Source organism: Setaria viridis, chromosome 6 (genome assembly GCF_005286985.2).
Source record: "Setaria viridis chromosome 6, Setaria_viridis_v4.0, whole genome shotgun sequence".
Lineage (NCBI taxonomy): Eukaryota > Viridiplantae > Streptophyta > Magnoliopsida > Poales > Poaceae > Setaria > Setaria viridis.
In genome coordinates, this window is record NC_048268.2 from 31,311,031 (window position 1) to 31,331,670 (window position 20,640).

Genomic DNA, 20,640 nt, shown 5'->3' on the forward strand with positions numbered 1-20,640 from the left:
CAACGTGCCTATCAGCATCAGAGAATGAAAGGGCAGAAGCGATAATCCGTACGCCCTTCCAGAGACAGAAAAGAATATGCTGTGGGAAGACGTGAAGAGACATTTCACATTCCCCGAAGGATATAGCGAGAAGGATGTCAAAGCGTGGACACTTAAGAAGATGGCTACTCAATTCCAGACATTCAAGAAGATGCTGGACACCCACTACATCAAGAAGGGCAAAACTCCAGACTTCAACGCGTGGCCCAAGTTGAGGGACCACTGGGATGCATTTGTTGAATACAAGAGGAGTGAAGAAGGTGTGAAAAAGATCACGACCAACGTTGCAAATGCTAGTCAGAAGGGCTACCACCATCATTTGGGGCGAGGTGGGTATGGCTCAGCAATTCCCAAGTGGAGAAAGATGGAACAAGATCTGATCGAACGGGGAATCATACCTGCAACTATTGAATGGCCCGAACGATCAAAGAACTGGTACTACGCTCATGGAGGCTCCCTAAGCCAAGAGGATGGGACGCTGATTTTCAATGACAGAATACGTGAGAAGGCCGAACATCTCATGAAGAACATTGAAGATTCCAAGGCTGGGAGGTTGAGGGTGGACCGAGAAAATGATGAGCTCACATTGGCCCTCGGTAATCCAGAGCACCCAGGACGTTGCCGGGGGTTCGGGGTGGTTCCGTGGAAGTTCGCTTTCCGAGGCGACAGCGCCTCTTACAGAAGCCGGAAGCGAAGAAAGGAACAGATGGAGGAGAGCTGGCGGCAGATGCTAGAACAAAGAATGATGGATGAAATCAATCGGCGGGTGACCGACGCAGTTGCGGAGTTGGCGCAATCTGGAGCATTGCCGAATCCTCACACCGCCAGCCCTTCTCAACGCCTCGGGAGCAGTTGTGCTTCTACAGGGGTCCCCGATGCGCAGACGCCCAGGTTACCCGTGGAGGAGCAACGGTTCCCCGTGGATGCCATCACGCAACGGACCTCATGTGAGCTGCATGCACCGGTCGGCAACCTCACTATTAAGGTATACTTATACATAATATTTATGCAATCTTGTCAATTGATCCAGGCCTCGAGATCGGAGTGCAACTTGTTTACTTCTGCTATATGTACAGGTAGCGTACGGGAGTGCGTTACCAACGCTGGCAGGGCAGAGCAGTCATGGTATGGACATTCCAACAGGCTACGCCAGCGTCTGCGTCGAGCAAATAGTAGATGCCCAGTATGAAGGTCTAGAGCTCGACTTCCCGGGAGGCGACGGGGAAAAGACATTGGCAGATGCGCTTCATGGGATCATTCTATGGAAGAAACGCTACATCATTATTCCCCGCACGGAGCCATCTCCTCAGACCTCAAGACCGCTCCCCGTAGATCCCGAGCAGTGACCTTCTCCTCATACCTCGAGACCGGCATCTCCTGCTCCAGGACCGTCGCTTCCATCTATATCAAGGTCTCCATCTCCACCACATCCTGGGAGCGACGACGACAATAACAACACCCCTCCCCGATCACCGTCGCCGGCACCAAGAGCGGCCCCCTCGAAGGAACCTGCAGCACCACTCAAGAAGTCACGAGCACTGCCTTCCAAGCAAAGACAGCCTCGAAAGAAGAAAACAAAGGTCGACCCTGAAGTGGCTCGCAAGGAACGCTTTGAGGCAATGTCTCATGCGGAACAGTGGGCAGAAATCCAACGAGAGGCCAGTGAGTGGTTCAAGAAACAAGCCGAATTAAAAAAGGCAAGGGAGATGGAGCCACCGCCAGTAAGTCGGCGGGATTTAAACTTTTTTATCAGGATGGAGGAAGGAGCCAAGAAAAGGATACCACTCTTGTCAAACTATGAACGGGCTCTAGTAAAGGCTGATGAAAAGGATAAAAGAAAAGGAAAATCATCCTCCAAAGGTCCAGTCCCCGACCTCAGCCATTTATCAAAAAAAGATGCTCAACGGGTAAAAGCAATGCCCTTGGATCAACAAGCAAATATATTGAAATTCATGGAAGAAACAGGTCTGGGACTTGATGAATGCATAGGGCAAGTCGAGACGCCAACTGCACCACCCCCTGAGCCGAGATGGCCTTATGAGCTAGGCAAACCTCTAGTGAAGCCTTCAATGCTACGGAAGCTGTCAACAAAGATGTACGAATTCCATCAATGGTACATGACGGCATCCGCCAACTCGAGGGAGATGATCGGCATGAAGGTAAAACCGATAGATTTTCACGGTGAAGGGGAGAAAGTGCTGTGGCTAGACTTCAAGGATATATACGAAGTGTACCATCATGATGCCCTGGACGTCTCTCTGATCAGCGCTTGGATTCTGTAAGTGTCCGTTTATTATCTCTACATGTAAATTTTGGCGTGCGTCACCGTACTAACTTCATCTTCCATTTCATGTAGGATGCTAATTCAGACATGCCGCCGAGAGGCGTACCTACATGTAGGCTTCATGGATCCATCTGTAGTTAACCAACAACAGATACAATTAGCGCCGGAAAAAACCTTTGCGGAAATATACAATTTCCTACACAAACAAACATTCAAGGATTTCATACTACTTCCATACAACTTCAAGTAAGTGTGTGTATACCGTCTACTTTCGATGTCTTTTTCCTTATCTCTACATGTTAGTTAGCTCTAATATGCATGAACATTTTACGCACGCAGCTTCCACTGGATCCTTATTATAATTGAGCTTGAAAGAAGCCACGTCACTGTCTTTGATTCGTTAAGGAAAGATCCGGTGGACTACCAAGAATTGCAAGACATGCTAGGCTTGTAATAATTCTGGACCTTTATCTCTATGCAAAAATTTATTTCCTAAATTTTATCCCTGTTACACTATGTCATTCATTATTCTAATCCGCAGCGCATGGAAACAATTCATAAGGACACACAAAGGTCCATTCAAAGAAAATCTTACATGGAACACAGACTTCCCGGTACGTATGAAGTCTGCACATTTATTACATTGTATAACACGAATAGTTCATAACTTATTTTTTTCCGCGCTGAAGTGCTTAAGACAGGAACCCGGGAATAATCTATGTGGCTACTACATCTGTGAGCACATGCACAGTTTTTTGGGACCCAAGGGACTGAAGATGACGCCGCACAACTTTAAAGTACGTAAAATAAATATATTACTAGTTAATTATTTTCTAGCTCCTTATATGTATTTGTTCATGTAACATTCACAAATTTCCAAATTATAGATGTTAAATATTCAACAAGGACTCTTGAAGGAAGAAAGAGTAGCGGCAATATGTGAAGGTCTCATTGGATTCATAATGGACGAGGTGGTAGATCCAAGAGGAGAATTTTATTACGATGGACGACAATTAGACACTCCTCTCAGCAACACCACGACGGGAAAATCGTAGGAAGATACTTTGATTTATTTGTATATATAATACGCGCTAATTATGATCGATTTGTACTAAGCTAGTTGAATTGTGTATATGAATTGTGTATAAGGATTGTGTATATATATAGTAATTGTATAATTACAAATCCCATTCGTTTAAATACTAGTTGATTTCGTTCTAAAAAAATCTCAACTACAAGGTTAACAAATTAAAAGGGCCGCGGTACTACTATACATATACGTGATGCATGCATGAAAAATTCAGGCGTCACCAGTGCCATGCAAGCGCAATTTAGTCCCGGTTGGAATTGAGCCGGGACTAAAGGGGACCCCTTTAGTCCCGGTTGGGAAATCCAACCGGGACTAAAGGGACCCCCTTTAGTCCCGGTTGGTGACACTAACCGGGACTAAAGGGGGACCTTTACTCCCGGTTAAAAGACCCGGGACTAAAGACCCCCCCTTTTGTCCCTGTTAGTTTATCCCGGATGGATATCCGAGAGATATGCACCCTACCAACCGGAACTAAAGGTCAATTCTCTACCCGTGTCTGCAGAGAAATTCCTGTTGCCACTACATGGCTCCGTGTCAGGTCAGGACGGAGCAAAGCGGATCGAAGGCACAGGCTCGTGCTTCCTAATCCTCAGTCTCTGACCTGTGCGTTCTTCACTTCTTCGGCTGCATTTTTAATTTCTCGGCGACTTTACAGGGTGATCTGGAGCTCCGTACGAATTAGGAATCGTGATTCGTGACATGTCCCTGACGCTCTCTTTCGTTCAACTTTCCTTTTTTTCCCTGAGCACCTGTACAGAACAGCTGCAACCAAAGGGGTATACGACTACTGGCTGCTGCATCGCGAGGGGACACGCGGTAAAGCTGCACAGTGAATTTGTCGCTCGCCTCGGTTCATCGGTCGCCATGAAAAAGCTGCTGTGTGGTTACAGCGTTTTGTTTTACTGAAGCCGGTGAAAAGTGTTTTCCCCTAAAAGTACTCAAATTTTGGCTTCGCATCCTGTCTCGAGTGGCTCCAGTGCCGGATCCACCATCGATAAAAAGTGAACTGGTCTCGTCGTAACCAAAAGATCCAAAACCACCAGGTCATTGAGCACATCGAATGGATAAAGTTCGAGCGTTGCTCGATCAAGAAACAATCGATTTATATTATTACGGCGTTCATTTAGCAATATTTATAGGAATAGTTCGACATTATGCAAAATAGACCTAATAAATAGACATTTTAAAAAGACACGAACCTGCATCCGCTTAGGTTTAACCCATTTAGTCAAATTTATTGATTGCTACAGACACGGATTTGATGCGACTTCTACCTTGCTCGTCACCATCGTAGCCACGGTCCATCACAACTACTTGACACCAACCACTTATCGTGTCTTCTTCATCAAATCCGCCACGGTCAAGCTCTACCGCCACCACCACCTTCTCGCTCGACTCCGGCAGGGGAGCCCTCGCCGCCAACACTAACCACAGGGCGGAGCTTCATGCAGATCAAGGTGGGCAGCGACCCCCTGCCATTTGCAATTTTTCTATAGATGCTAAAGATACTAGTGTTTGCATCGCCCCTTGACAAAGTGACAATGAGCTCAAGCTCCGCCACTCACTAACCACACCACTCTCACTACCTGCATTGCTCAACCGTCTTTCTCCACTATCGCGGCGGGGAGTCGGCCTCGCCGCCTTGCCATCCTACCCACCCAACGCGACCATAGTCGGACCGACGAGCTCCTGAGCAACCTTTCAAAGCATGGTTGACGATTTTTTTACTTGGCTAAGCACCAGGATGGGGGGCTGCTCCACGCTGGAGCAAAATGACATGAATGTTTTTTTTTTTTGAAAGATGACATGAATGCTAAGTTGGTGACATGTCCTTCAAGCTGCTTTCAGGAATGGATATACGTTTGGTCCTGCTAACCCCGAACCCTACACTCGCTGCTGTTGTTCATAGATTGGTCATAAAAAATTCAGATGTGTGGAAGATGAAAAAATAACCCAACTATTATAGCTTGTCCAAGTATTTATCTTGACAACATGATATATAGCTGGAGCTAGGCCGAGCTCCGGACGGTAAATTTTTGAAGCAGCAAAGCTACGCTGCTGCAGCAGCGTTTTGGCCGCCGACGCTTTTCGCTGACCGGCCGACAATTTACGTTCGAACGTGGAAAAGCAAGCCCTAGCCCAGCAGGAATTCTGATCCATCCCTCCCAACCCCAAAGGCTGCCGCGCCTCCCTGACGCAAAGCAACGCAGCGATCAGCCACAGGCGCCGTGTCGCTCGCTCCCATGTCCCCGCGACGCGACGTGCCTCCCTCCCTTGCCGTTGCCCGACCCGAACACTCGCTTCGGCTCCGGCCAACCGGAAGCCCGTGTTTCCACGTCGCGCGAGGCGCCAAAACAACCGTCGTCGCGGGCGCCCGCGCTGACGCCAGCCGGCCAGCCCCGAACAAAAAGGAAGCGCGCATCGTGTCGGCGCGCGGCCCGAGCTCTGCGCCCAGCATGTCGTGGTCGACGACTCCTGGGGTTCCCCGCCGGCTCTATCGACGGCCTCCGTTTTAAAACCCCCGCCCCGCGAGGCAGCGACGCTCCCACTTCCGGCGGATCGCGAGCTTTTTAATTACGGCAGCCGCGACGCGCCGGCGTGGTCCGTTCAGTTCTTTGGGTTGTCGAGTGGTGAGCGAGGGGGCGGCGGAGAGAGATGGTGGTGGTGATGACGGAGGACGGAGAGGAGGAGCGCCCGGCGCCGGCGCCGGCGTCGCGGAAGAAGGAGCGGGGCCGGAGCCACAGCGAGGCCGAGCGCAAGCGGCGGCAGCGGATCAACGCGCACCTCGCCACGCTCCGCACCCTCGTCCCCTCTGCGTCACGGGTACGTGCATGGGCTTTGCGAAATGATGGCTAGCTCTTGCTCCTGATACGGTGCGCCGTGGCTGACGGCTGACCCGCGCTCGTGCAGATGGACAAGGCGGCGCTGCTGGGCGAGGTGGTGCGGCACGTGCGGGAGCTGCGCGGGAAGGCGAGCGACGCGGCGAAGGGCGTCGGCGCCGGCGTCATCCCCGGGGAAGGCGACGAGGTGGGCGTCGAGGAGGACGACCGCTGGCGTCCCGCCGGTCGACACTACGGCGGCGTCGGCGGTCTCGGGACGGACGCCGACGACGCCTGCGACCGCCGCCTGCGGCCGCCGCGGCGCGTTAGGGCGTGGGTGTGCTGCGCCGACCGACCGGGGCTCATGACCGACCTGGGCCGCGCCGTGCGGTCCGTCGGGAACGCGCGCCCCGTCCGCGCCGAGATCGCCACCGTCGGCGGGCGGACCCGCGGCGTCCTGGAGCTGGACGTCTGCTGCGATGACGGCGACGGCGACGTAGTGGCGGCCGCCGCCACGGACAGAGGCAACAGGGCGGTGGCGATGTCCACGCTGCGGACGGCGCTGCGCGCCGTGCTGCTCGACCGGGAGGAGCACCTCTCCGCCGCGGAGGGGTACAAGCGGCCGCGCTTCTCGGCGCAGATCGCCGAGGTGCAGTGAACGCCGTGCTGATGCACTCGATCCTGGACTCCTGGTCTTGTCTCCAACTTGTTCGTGCTAGTCTGATTTTACGTGTCATTCAACAGTTGGTCTTTGTACTTGCAAAGAATAGTATGGTCGTATGCAGACTTGTCAGATGTACTGTTTGCGACAGTGGAATTTAGGGCATCGTGGTGCTGGTGGATTTTGCAGGGGTGTTTACCCTTTTCCCCTTGAAAATTCCTTCTCTCTCGGTCACCCAACTACAACTACATAACTTAAAACTTCTATTTTACGCCTGCCAACAGCTCATCTAAACAAATACGAACACACAACGAACCCTACACATGCACACTTCACTGAAACCTTATATACGTAGGCATTCGAACCTACTCTCACCGTCGCAAATTAGTTTCATAGATTTTATTATACACTTAAATATTTATTATGTCTGGATGTATAATTATTATGTCTAGATGTATAAGTAAAAGTTATGAACTTCAAAGCCTAAAACAACTTATACTTTAGGATAGAGAGAGTACCAAACTACACACAAATACCCATGTAAATTCTCCTGATCGGCATCCACCTCTAATTATACTATGCCATTTCCCATCGCTGCTAGACCTCCAATCGTCTACGCTGCCATGACCTTCGGGATAGGGACAATTACGTTCTATGTACACAGGAGGTCGATACGTTAGACCATTTGCTTACTGGTTGCGTCCACAGGGATACATGGTTTCGCATCCTTCGCTATGTCAACCTCCATTATTTGGTGCCGCAAGAGGAAGGGGCATTCACGGTCTGGTGGTTACAAGCTAGGAAGAGGGTGTTGAAGACCCGACACAAAGGGTTCGACACTTTGGTTGGTTGCTTGGTTGCTGTGGTGTGAGAGGAACAGGAGGGCTCATGAGCGCTCGGCTCTTCAACCCATCGCGCTGGCTCCCACCGACCTGGAGGAGGCGAGAGTCTGGGCTTCGGTAGGTTTTGTGGGATAGCAGTGGTGTTAAGTTTGAGGCGGTGAACCTCATGCACCGTGAGTATATATTTTGTTTTTTGCCTTTCCATCGTTTGGCGGCTGTTTCCTCCTCGAGTCGTTGGTTTGTTTCTTTCTTTAGTTGTCTTGTAAACTTGACTCTCTCAAAAACAAGCTCAGCACGTTCTTTTAAAAAAAAGTTTTAGTAATTCTAAGTTTCTTACAAGTGATTAAAAACTAACAAAATTTCTTATAAACTAGGGGGTGTTAGAACTCGGGTGCTTGAAATACCATTTCATTCAACGGAGATCTCCACCTTCTGATTCGTATACTGTGCTTTACATCTTTAGTCACGCTGTGGTCCTCGCACATATGCCTTCAATAGATCAATAGCCCTCTCCCCGCCTGATTTCATCGTGGCTCCTGTCCCTCCCTTTGTAGCACTCGTTTTCATAACCTTGTCACTCTTGGGTTTGGTTCAATAACGAGCTTGGGCCTAGGAACTCAGCCCCAGAAACAAAAACAAATAGAGTTTTGATTTAAACATTCTTATATTCATAACTCGTTTGCAAAATACATGCCTTTTGTGGCTTTTTAAATGCTTTTCCTTGTTATAAGCCATGGTGGTGTGGTATAGTATGGCATCTTACTATTACTAATTGGATGCTTCTTTTGAAGCCTCCACATGAAGCCACCTTGAAATCCTAGATGGACACTTTAAAAATAAAAAAATTCCTATAAATTCTTAAAAAACAAAACATCTAGCCATCAATCGACCGACTCAAATCACCATAGTCATTGGATCTATTGTGTTTTCTAAAAAATTACCCACCTAAACAATTAAAAAATAGCTTAAAGTAACCCTCTAAATCTATATCTAAATTACCTACATGTGCCATTATATAAAATAAATTAAAGTAATCCATAATCTTCATCAAAATTACCCACTTCTACCGTTATAAAATTAATTTAAAATAACCCTAAATTTGCAACTAAATTACCCACCACTAATACTTCAAAAAATAATTAAAATAACCCATTAAGTTTGCATCTATATTACCTACATATGCTATTATTAAAAATAACATAAGGTAATAACCCTAAATTTGAATCCAAATTACCTTAATTAAAAATATACACCAATATATGATACTAAATCGTCGATTTCTTACCCTATTGGTATATAATATAATAATTAAGGTATATACGCATGATGTGTATGTTACCATTTGTACAAATACAGAGGAAGTGATGAGAATAAAAATTTCTATGTTCAAATTATAGCTCAAACTCAGGGTAAATTAAACAAATTCAAGCGCATACTTGTGATGCAAAGTGAAAATTTAAAGATTGTAAATATGGATGCAAACATTACAGAGTAATTACTAATGAAAATCTATTACACTCGAATGAAGATAATAAGTATAAGTATTGTGTTCGAATATTTAACAAATAAGAGGTAGCTCAAGGTATTAGTTTTGTAGGAATGTGATCTCATTTTTTGTCTATTGCAGACTCCGCATTAGTTCTCACGAGACACGCTTGAAAATAAAGATAAATCCTAGAAATCCTCATAAAAATTATAAACATCAAACGTCAATCCTATTAACTCTAATAATCAGTCATTGGTCTATTATATTTTCTAAAAAATTACCCACCACTATTATTGTGAAATATTCTAAAATAAACCCTAAAAATTATAAAAAATAATCTAAAGTAACCCATAATCCTCATCCAATTTACTCATGCATTTTGTTATAAAGAACTTAAAATGTCATTCTAAATTTGTATCTAAGTTACCCACATGTGTCATTATTAAAATAACCTAATTTAAACACCTAAATCTGAATCTAATTATCTTCATGTGCATCGTACAGAAATATCCAATAGTAAACTAATATATGATTCTAAATTACCTATTTATGTCATTGTGAATATAAAAATGTTAAGTTAAGATATATACGTATGATGAGTGTCACCATGTAGATCATTTATACATGTATGTGAGGAAATGATGAAAAATATTGGTTTTTATGCAAAACACAATGTATGGAGGTATGATACAACTGAAAAAAGTGTGCATGTAGATGAAAAAGTGTATAGAGTAATTAATAATTAAAAATCAATCATAATTGGACAAAAGTAAGTACACATCTATATGAGTATTATGATGAAGTATTGAAAAAATGAGTAGTAGGTAAACAATTTTAATTATTAGTTAAGAGTTTAATTTCTAAATAATTTTCAAATACAAAAGCTTTTAACAACGTTAGCCCATGCGAGAGCACGAGTTACTGGACTAGTGTCAAGTAATCGAAGTTCTGAATGTAACTCCACCATAGTGGAACTCGATGCTGCCGTATAGCCATAGCGAAAGGTGGAACGTTAAAATCGCACGTCCCTTTACCCAATAACTAGAGTGCAACGTGAATGAGGCTCTCACTCAATTTTTTAATATAATATTTAAAAATTAAAATGATTCAACAGTAAACTTGTTTATTGAATTTCTCGGCAGCGAGCATTTCAAAAGTTCAGAGCAACAAATCCAACAACTGGACCGTCCATCAGTTCAACAATTGAGCAAGAAGTTCCCAACTCCCTGAACTACACCCGCAAAGCGCATTGGCCGCTAAACAACCAAGCCCAGGTGAGTTCAGAAGCCAGCGCACAGGTCAACAACCAACGATACCACTGCTCCTGGCCTCTGGATCACCTGACCACATACTGCTATAAATAGTTCCAGCATCAGGAGCTTCGCAGAATCACAAGTAACACCAAAGATCAACACATTTATAGTAGCCCCCTGCAACTGCAAGGAGAAAGTTTCCTGATTCGCTTACCATGGCTCGTCATGGACCTCTTCTCGTTCTGCTGCTAGCCTTGACAGCCCTCAATAACAGCTTCGCAGCTCGCCATCTTTTGGACACAGAAGCTGCGCCAGAGGCCGCACCAGCTCAGCCATCCACACCAGCAGTTCCAACCACACTGCCCCCAGTGCCTTCCATACCAGCAGTTCCAACCACACTGCCTCCAGTTCCTTCCATTCCGCTACCAGCGATGCCAAAGATGGCAATCCCACCAATTCCATCCATTCCCATTCCAAAGGTCACCCTGCCACCAGCAGCCGCTGGTGCCATCCCATCTCTACCAAACATCCCTGCAGTGCCAGTCACACTGCCACCAATTCCCTCAATCCCCACTACCATGCCATCGATTCCAACCACGATGCCAACAACAATCCCTACCATTCCAGGTCTCCAGGTGCCTCCCATTCCATTCACCGCCCCACCCCCACAAACCAGCAGCCCTTGAAGTTGGTAGCAGGAGACTTCTATTTATTTCTGTTAGTCAGGAATTTGATTTGTCATATGTGGTCACTATCAGTATGTCTGTCATGTTTGTTCTGCTATTTGGGTGATACTGGCTAGCATTTTGTGTGATTGTGAATGCAGCCAGTAGATTGTACCATTTTGTCTTCTGTTAATAAAGTATTACTCGTTTTGATACATTGCTTAGCTTTCAGATAAGACTTCAAGTGGATTAGATATGATTCGTTTGAGCAACCCTGAAGCAGTAGAGGCATGTAGATAATATGGCAAAAATCTAAGTATCATGATAATGCTACTATAACATGGAAATGGACAACTGGAAGACAAGATTCCCATCATGGTAACACAATTAACTGAGAGAAGAATCACCAATTTGACAACAATTAGTCACAAAGATCATGAATCTTACACTGTGAAATCAAAAGATAGAGACTATACAGGGTAAATTGGGGGGCAATTCAATATGGTCTAGCAGTTAGCTCAAACAAGGTGCCAAATATTTCTGGTGCCTACATGCTGGCCGAAAAATAAGCCTTGAAGATTCCAGAACAAAGTAGGAAGGGACATGAGTATCAAAGCAGGAGAGCATGAAGAACTATCTTGCAAATACAGAGGATTTGAGTGTCTCCATACTTACACTGAACTAGCAGAAGCTGTACCAGTTGCAACTTACACACTGCAACTGAAAAATAATCCTTGTCCCTGCCTCCCATTTATAGAAACAGTTCTATTTTCCTGCTACAAGCTGAATTCACTGCACTTCCAAGATCCTCAATTTTTTCATATTCCACTCTGAACATGACCATAACAGTACCATCTTTGCCAGTGTCATAGTCTTGTTTAATATCTTCAGCTTGGAAATGCTGCAACTGTTAGAAGATTTAATTGAGTCATAGAAATCAAAGAAGTAAGAAGCCATAAGCATGTTAAATGAACAAGGATTAAACAGTGGTTCATATGCCAACAGGCAGCAGAACCAGTGATAACAGTGCTGTGTGTGAAAAACATTTAGTTCAGGGGATTGAAATTAGCTCTTGCAACCTAGAGTTTAGATCACCATAACCATGGGTTCACTAAGCTTTGCTGATATTTTTTTTATAACCAGTCAATTTTTAACCTGTTTTTACTTTAAAGCCCAGAAATTGCTACTGCCTGCAATGGGACGCAGATCCATCCAGTATCAACTTTCAGAACCTTGGATGCCCCAAGCCTTCCAGTCCCATATGCTAGCATTAGCAAAGAAAATTAAAACCACTTCAAACAATTTGGAGTTAGGATGTCAGTTTGGTCATAATTGATAGTGTTCCATTATTTCAAAATACAAATAACTCCGCTCAGTTGTAAATTGGGCCAACATTAGCACCTCAATGTAAATAGACAGTCAGGAGTTCAACTCTGCTCAGCTGACACAGCCCTACTAAGATGTTCTACATCATGGTTCAAACAAAAACAGTAACATTAGTAAATCAAATAACATGACCAAAGAGAAAATAGACTAGCCGGGCATTCTAATATTATGCAGCTGAGAGTTTGCTAGTATTTTCCCATGCGGTGGTTGGCACAGTGGCACTGCCTCCCAAGTTCCCAACTAGCCGATTATAGAAAACTTGTCAGAAGTCTGCCAAAGAGGATGAATTTAAATTGGAAAAAAAAAAGCTAGAAGGCATAAGCCATGGCTAACTGGTTCTGAGTTTGGAATTTAGAGACAATGCTTCACTGCTTCAACTTGAACTATAAGTTTGAAGACGTTATAGTGCATGTCTGGGGTGCATCAGCGCAACAATTTATAAGAAACAAGTTATAAAAAGTATACACCAATGTTTAAAATTTGTAACAAAAAAGAATCATTTTTTAGATTAACCAAATCTACAGGTCATAGGAAATCTTCTTCTAGTTCTAGCCCGCCGCAAGATACACAAAAAGTTGCAGTGCGTGTCAATTCCTGGGATCCCAAAGTAGCGTACCAAACAAGAACATCAGCGCAACAATTTTTAAGAACAAGATATAGCAAGTATATATTGATTGTTTTAATTCATTCAACAGATATATTTAATCAAATCTACTGGTCATAGAAAACCTTTTACTTCTAGCTTGTTGCAAGAGGAACAAAGTTGCTGGAATCAGGCCATAGTTAAAGGTACTACAAAATCTACATACTGTATGACAGATCAAGCAATTATAGCCTACTCTGTATATTGTTGCATGCACATAAGAAGTGGATGTGCATATTAGGTAAAATAACCTAGCTTTTTAAACATAATTTCTTAGCATCAGAATTCTGACACCATAAATGCACTGTAACGTGCTTGAAACAGTTACAGATTAGGCTTTAATCAAGGATATGAGAAGTGTTGCTAAATCCAGTTTTGCTATTTGTGCTAGCCATTCTTAAAAGCAAGATGATTATAATCACCTGATGGTATACTGTGCCCAACAGATCAAATGGTACCTCCATACCCGCACGAGCCTGGAATGTAAATATACACCATACAAGAATTATACCTACCATTATAGCAGGAAACAAAAAAACATAAAACGGCATGCTAAAGAATTAGACATTGATCACCTTTGGTTTCACAAGGTTAGTAGGAGCATCTTTAAGGCATTCAGAAGCAACCCCACCATAAGCTCTCACCAGCCCACCGGTTCCCAATTTTATGCCTCCAAAATATCTGTTCAAGTTGTTTAAAACAAAAAAATAAAGTAAAATGGTAATCACATGGAAAGTGTATCCTGTCAAAATACGTAGTGGAACATAAACTGTATGGATGATACCAATTACTGCAAGCCAATTGGTCAAATCGTGATTGATGAACATATGAATGAAGTGTGTTGCTTGACAAAATGGTTACCTAATCACAACCACCATAACCATGTCAATGCCGGAGGAAATGATGGCAGAGTATATTGGCTTCCCAGCAGTGCTAGAAGGCTCACCATCATCGTTGTAACGGAATTGCTCTCCCAGCTAAACACACATTCACACAAGATCAGTTCACTGTTAACACTTAACACGCATACATGAATAGCAAGCTTGAGATAGAACTACAAACCTTGTATGCCCAGCAATTATGGGTAGCACGTGGATCCTTGACCTATCACAAACCAAGTGGGTCGAGTTAACAGAGTTACTCGTTTTTAAAAGTAAACAGAGTTTCAAATCAAAGAATAGTTCGGTACTTTTTAGCACGGATAAGTTTGCTGTGTAGATGAGTGGAAATACTTATTGGGAGTTGCATGAATGAATCCCTCGATGCAACATTTTCTAGTGTTTGAAATTACTCCACATTAGTTATCAGCTAGGGTAAAGCAAATGGCGCACCGGAATTACAGCGAAATTGCAACGCTAATTAATAAATATAGATAAGGCATGGATTTCCGCTGCAGCTGGACATGAGAAATTACGACCTCGCTAGAAGATGGACACGGGATGGAGGGAGGAGCACCTCGTCGAGGAAGGCCATGGCGGCGCGCTCGTTGACGACGGGAGCGGCGATGGCGATGAACTTGCTGCGCTTGATCTCGCGCTCGCAGCTCACGCGCCCCACGAGCGTCGTGTACGGGGTGGGGGTTGCGGATGACGAGAATGGGGACGCCATGGCCCGGGTGGGTGCCGGGGAGGGGGAGGCGCTGGCGCAGGAGAAACTACGCCGGACTGCGGCGGCGGCGTCTGGCTGGGAGAACAGCAGGGGAAGGGAGCGGAGGCGTGGGGATGCGCGCACCGCCGCCATGCCGCGTGGCTTGGTGGAAACCGTGGGTTCCGTGTAGCGGCCGCCGGCCGGTGCTGCTCGCTGGGCCTCGTTGCTTCAGAGTCAATGACAGGTGGGGTCAGCATTTCGATGGCTCAACGGTGACCGGTCAGCGTCGAATAACGTTGGGCTGGGCTGATCCCGGGCTTCGATTGCAGTACACGGCCCAGTCATTTTAATCTTTGAAGGAAAAAAAAGATCAATATACTCTACTACCGATAGGGACATCAAAAGTATGAATGAATTTAATAGAAGCACAAAAACATGCATTTACTAAAATATAGACTTTTCCTACATGAATACTTTGCATTCATAAGCATACTACATTTGAGATTTATTAATATATCCATCACGTTTCAAAGCGGTTGATGCCCAAGATGACACCGAAAGCATCAAAAAGGTTTCAAATGGGCATTAGGCAGCATCAGTGTTACACTTGCATCGAACAGCATTCAAGCATTCGGACTAAAGACTGTCACTGAAGGCAAGTGGGGGAACAAAGTCTGCATAATCCTCTTATTCAAGTAGAAAGGAGCTAAGGACATAACATAATCTTCGCAAGACAGCCAACAATCCTCGAGAAAATGGTGAGGTTAAACAAAATGTGTTTAGATGGAATTTCAAGAAAGCTTAACACAGTCGGTTCTGAAGGCATTCCACCAAGCCCCATGCACATGTTACCGAAACCACCAGATTTGAGACGGCTGGTTTCCCCTATACATATCAGGGCACGGAAAAATTATTGGTTCTTCACAAACATGGAAATGGCAGCTAAAAGTTCTCTTCTGCTCTTCAATATCCCCAGTAATCGTTACGGATTTCATCATCAAACTTCTGCTTGACTTCAGGGTGCTTCTCAAAGTACTCATCCGCTGTCATTGTGCTGATCTTTTTCTGCACACACAAACAAGATATCGAAGTGAATGGACACATTGTATTAAATATGACAAACAAATGCAAAAGTTTCAGGAAAAACGATCTAATCTGAGAAGCACTAAAGAATTTCCCCACCTTCATTTCCCTGAGTTCAGCAATTTCCTTCTCGATCCTTTCTGACTCCTTCAGAGACGCTTTCTCAGCCTCCTTCAGTTCAACAACCTACAGGTAACATACATATAGGGACCAAAAAGAAAAAGAACATCAGCATACGTTCGTAGAACGGCTCAAGACACAACATAAAAAAAATTCTCATAAGGCGACAAACATGAAAATACAATAGTGTGAGAGGAATAGCTGCTGACCAGAGCATCAAACTTTGGCTTGTACTCAGGAGTAACGGTGTCAACATACTTGGGGATCTCGATGCCTGCATTTATTTCAAGATTAAATATCAGTGAGAAAGAGGTATATAATAAAGGATATATGTTCGACAAACAATCACCCTGAGAAGTATTTCAACAGACCAAAGACTATTCACAGCATCAGTTGCAACAAAAATTGAGGTAGACAAAGGTCCACCATAAGTGAAAAAATAATATGATATGTGATGTTATATGCCCACAGCTTGCAATAAAAACATGCTAACATAGCAGCACAAGCATTCAGTAGAAACACTAATGGAAGCAAATATAATGAATTTATCCTTCTAAGCATACTTTATAATTTTATACACAGTTGAACAATTGTTATGATTAACAGAAAGAAATGAAACCATAAACAAACAGCCAGATTGTTTTGTAAGTTTCAAAGGCCTGTAAGGGATATCCATGAGTATAAACCCTTGCCCCGTAACTAGAAAGAAGCTTGAAAAATCAACAGAGCAAGGCAGTTACTTCAGAACATCTTCAATGTTACCCAGAAAACACTCCTTTAAGATTTCTAGAAATGAAATTAGTTCTGTATTACAAGGATACTTACTTTCATAAGCCTCCTTGTACATATCCACCACTTTAGATCCAATTCCTTTTCTGTAGTACTCCCAATCAATCGGTTGGGGTTCCTGCAACAACAGAAAACATACACAACTTAGAGAACACATTGATCTAGGGCATAAAAGTAACACTTGTGGAATATGCAGTATTTCAAGTTCGGGGGATGATGCATAACTCGGCTGTCTTATACGCCCAGCAACTTGCAAGGTAATGTAGCAATAAGTCGAGCATCCAACATGAGAGAAAGGAAGCTTGCTGCCTACTTTGATGTAATTGAAGTTTAAATAATATAAGCCCACAACTCACAAAGGATATATACGACTTTTTTGGCTTAAGTGGCAATGCTTGGTTCGCATATGAAGCCAAAAATAACCTTCAATATTGATACAATTGATATTTACTTGAAACCCAATTCTTTAGAATGTAATGCCTCCATATTCTCTCATCAGGAACAGAACGAAACCTTCTTATTGCAAGAGAAAGTTTTCCAGATCCTAAGTCATGGAGGGCTTGAATACAGTTCGGAAGTTGACTTCATACCAGCTCCTGTGTTAATTAAGGATCAATACTAAAAACTAAACTAACAATGGCCACTAAGTGAATTGTAGCATAGCAGCCACTCAATTTCGAATAACAGCCTATCTGGGCGGTGTCCCAATTAGTACAGATACAATTATAAATTTAACCTAGTTACATCAATAAGAGATCGCTAGAGCTCACAAGAAAAATGTAAACATATATAAAAAAAGGGTCCAAACAATCAGATTGGCTCCACTGGACACTGCTACCGAGCGACGCCATTTCTACATCGACTAGTCAAACGGATCGGATCCATTTTGAGGAAGGAACCTGCGCAGGGGGTGAGGCGCCAGATCTGGAAACCCTAGGCCAGATCAGCCGGGGGGGAGGAGAGAGAGCGGGGATCGGGCACCTGGGAGAACTTGGTCTGGAGCTGGTGGTTGACGTCCTCGAAGGTGCGGCGGAGGGTGGCGAACTCCTTGCGCGCCTCCTCGGAGACGAGCATCTTGGCCATGCCGTCCCAGTCGATCGCCTTGCCGGCCTTGACCGCCATATCGACCACCTTCTTCCCGTTGCCGCTCATCTTCACCGCCCCGCAGCTGGCTCCTCCCTCGAGCCTTCCTGGGTCCCGCCGGCTCCCCTCCCCTCTCTCGCTGCCGCCGCCGCCGCGCTGCGCTCCGACCGCACGAGGAAATGGGTAGGTATGTGGGGTTGGCCTGGTCGTGCTCGCGGAGTGATGGGCAGAGAAGAGAGTATTTGGTGGGTTCAACCGGGCCGTGAAGAAGAATGACGACGTTTTGGGTTGGGCTGAAATAGGCCGTATCAAAATCCTGAGGTCGGTCGTTGGGCTGGATGCCTCGCCTAAAAAAAGAAGGCCCGTCTAATTTTGGAGAGGCAATATAAAGCCCATATTGGCACTGACAGTGTTCGAGTCGAGCAAGTACTGTCGCAGGGCTAAAGCAAAGCAAAGCTGCCCCATGCGTGATGCGTCTCAGCATTTCTTTCCTTTCTCGACGCAGATCAACTTCCATGGATCAATCTGCTCCCGTTTTTCGGCGAACGAGCAGAGCATCGCTGATCGTTTTTTGCATGGTTTTTGAACAAATTACGAATCACGAAGAGAGATTGATCGGAGAATGTGTGGCAGGCTGGAAGCAGTGCTTGAGAATCGATGGCAGTTCTTTTTACAAGGAAACGGATGTTAACGGTGGAGTCGCGCAGATGAAGCAAAGGAGAGATACGGGACAGGCGGCGCAAGTACACAGGAAGCAGTGCTAGAAAAGCAGCGAAAGCAAGGCAACCCAGGAGCGAGCGAGCGTTCCTTCAAGGAAAGCGGAAAAAGCGCGCTGGCGTCTACTGCAGCTGCACAGCAACGTATCGGGCATCCACATCGCGATCCGTCCCATCGATCCGAGGCTTTCCCGAAAGCTGGTGGGAACCCGTGTCGCCGCGCGTCATCGCCGAATAATAATCATCCCGGTGATCTCTTGCTTCGGCACCGCGCCTTCTCCCGGGCCTCGGATCTCCGTCCCGGCGCCCACGCTCTGCGCGGTGCATGCCCCAGTTGCCGGCGGCCAGTCTCCTTGCGTTTGCACGCGGAAAGCACGGTGCTGCCCGGCATCATCTGCGTGCGCGCGCGCGCGCGCGCCGTTGCGCAAGGCTACGCCACGGCTGTTGAGTGGCTGACGATCCCCGGCGGCGTGACCCTGCCTGAAGTTTCTAGTCGGGTGAAGTCGTGAAGGTGAAACCAACGGCTTCTTCCCGGAACGCAGGTGCATGCACCTATCCTCTGCCAAGCCATGCATGGTCGGCTGTCCCATCGCGATATCCGCACATATCTGACGCCGAGATGGGCAGCGACGTCAGGGCCTGTCGCGTCGGTACAGTGAAAGTAATGTTACGAGCAAGTACCTGTGGTAGCAACTTGCACCAGCCAGCGTCCAAACCACCGGGAAGAGTAGAAGATACCAATCATCACTCCACAATTCACTGATTCCTTTCTTATAAAAAAAATATTTCTATTGGATTTTTCGTCCGGTTAATGCGAAAAGATAATGTTACTCTTTGCATCCCACCATCCTTCTCCCTCCTCTCCTTCCCATTCTCGCTCCTCTGCTCTACACCGCATGGGCTCATCCGCACCTCCCCCGACCGTCGCCACCCTCCGCCCAGCCACGCCTCCCCCGCTGCTCCACACCCCTGTCGCCCTCCAGCCCCAGCCACCCTCTCGCGCTGCCATCTTTTTCGCTCGACCTATACGGCCACGCCGCCGCCATCGCACCTCACGTCATCGCACGTCTTCCTCGGTTGGCCCGCACGGCCAAGCTGATAGCACCAACGCAGCATTGCCCGCTGATTTGCTTGTTGCTGCTTTGGTGGTGGCTGGTGGATCTGCATGCAATTGAATTGGGCAGCATCTTGGTGGATTCGATGGATTTGGTGCTTAGAGTTTGGGGTGAGGTAGGCATGCAGCAGATCGAAAGGGAGGAGTAGAGAGCTGTTGCTCTTGAATCCAGATTGATGTTTTCATGTTGCAGAATCTTCTCCAGCTTACTTGCGAGCTCGCCGTTGTCCACTAGCCGCAGCATCTCCGTGAGCAACTATGGCAAGAGGCGTGACCACGCATCTCCTCCAGCTCCCTTCTCCTCCTCTGCTGCAGGTCCTGCGGCTCCCAGACCTGCACCGGCGACCGTGGCCGATGGCGCAGGGCGTCTTGGGACCCTCACCACCGCATCGGCCAGGGAGGTCGCCGGGAACGACGCCTCAGCGCGGCAGCGGTGGTGGGGCTTGGTGGAGCAGACGACTGCCATGGCGAGCTAGCTGGCCCCCAACCCACGCAGACGGGCAGGAAGGGGTCTTCAGCAGCGACGAGCAGGAAGGAGAGAAGGGGTGGCGGCGGGTGGCTATGGCGACGATGGGCAGAAAGGGGCGGCGGGTAGGAAGGGGCGGCAACAAGGAGGAACGGGGGAGGCGTGGCTGGGCCCGAGCGGCGGCGTGGATGGCGGGACGGTCGACGGCAGCCGAGCGGAGGAGACACAGGGCAAGCCGTTCCCTCGAAGGTGGTCTGGCTAGGAGCGGTTGTGGCGGTAGGCCGTCCCCTCGACGGTGACAGGTGCTAGCTATGGCAGGCATGTACAGGGAGAAGGGGAGGAGGGAGAAGGGTGGTGGGGCTTATAGGGGCAAAATCATCTTTTCGCAGGGCATTTAGTGGTTACCGGACGAAAAATCCAACAAAGTGTCGTATAAGAAACAAAAGTTGAACCGGGTGTCAAATAGGGAACTAAAATTTTTTGAGGGTCAAGAAAGGAACCGGTAGTTTTTCTT

The 20,640-nt window shown here is 46.3% G+C and overlaps 4 protein-coding genes across 5 annotated transcripts; 2 read left to right on the top strand and 2 right to left on the bottom strand.

Annotated features, from left to right (window-relative positions):
* Positions 1–5,824: 5,824 nt before the first annotated feature.
* LOC117861362 (transcription factor bHLH30) lies at positions 5,825–7,109 on the top strand. Its single transcript, XM_034744899.2, has 2 exons — positions 5,825–6,236; positions 6,324–7,109. Exons 1-2 carry the CDS (start codon positions 6,069–6,071, stop codon positions 6,888–6,890), a joined length of 735 nt encoding a protein of 244 aa, XP_034600790.1. The 5' UTR covers positions 5,825–6,068; the 3' UTR covers positions 6,891–7,109.
* A 3,487-nt stretch (positions 7,110–10,596) lies between these two features.
* On the top strand, positions 10,597–11,354 carry LOC117860563 (uncharacterized). Its single transcript, XM_034743879.1, has one exon. The coding sequence runs from the start codon at positions 10,690–10,692 to the stop codon at positions 11,158–11,160; it is 471 nt and encodes a 156-aa protein (XP_034599770.1). The 5' UTR covers positions 10,597–10,689; the 3' UTR covers positions 11,161–11,354.
* A 158-nt stretch (positions 11,355–11,512) lies between these two features.
* On the bottom strand, positions 11,513–14,964 carry LOC117860560 (uncharacterized). Of its 2 annotated transcripts, none has more exons than XM_034743877.2 (6): positions 14,624–14,964; positions 14,231–14,272; positions 14,030–14,145; positions 13,744–13,849; positions 13,591–13,644; positions 11,513–12,040 (listed from the first exon to the last, which is right to left on the bottom strand). In XM_034743877.2, the coding sequence occupies exons 1-6, from the start codon at positions 14,906–14,908 to the stop codon at positions 11,891–11,893; spliced, it is 753 nt and encodes a 250-aa protein (XP_034599768.1). In that variant the 5' UTR covers positions 14,909–14,964; the 3' UTR covers positions 11,513–11,890. The 2 variants fall into 2 exon arrangements, with proteins under 2 accessions (XP_034599768.1, XP_034599767.1); XM_034743876.2 differs by having other exon boundaries at positions 11,513–12,046; positions 14,624–14,959.
* A 451-nt stretch (positions 14,965–15,415) lies between these two features.
* Positions 15,416–18,045, bottom strand: LOC117860562 (ATP synthase subunit d, mitochondrial). Its single transcript, XM_034743878.1, has 5 exons — positions 17,729–18,045; positions 16,784–16,865; positions 16,168–16,232; positions 15,938–16,024; positions 15,416–15,820 (listed from the first exon to the last, which is right to left on the bottom strand). The coding sequence occupies exons 1-5, from the start codon at positions 17,897–17,899 to the stop codon at positions 15,719–15,721; spliced, it is 507 nt and encodes a 168-aa protein (XP_034599769.1). The 5' UTR covers positions 17,900–18,045; the 3' UTR covers positions 15,416–15,718.
* Between the last annotated feature and the right edge of the window lie 2,595 nt (positions 18,046–20,640).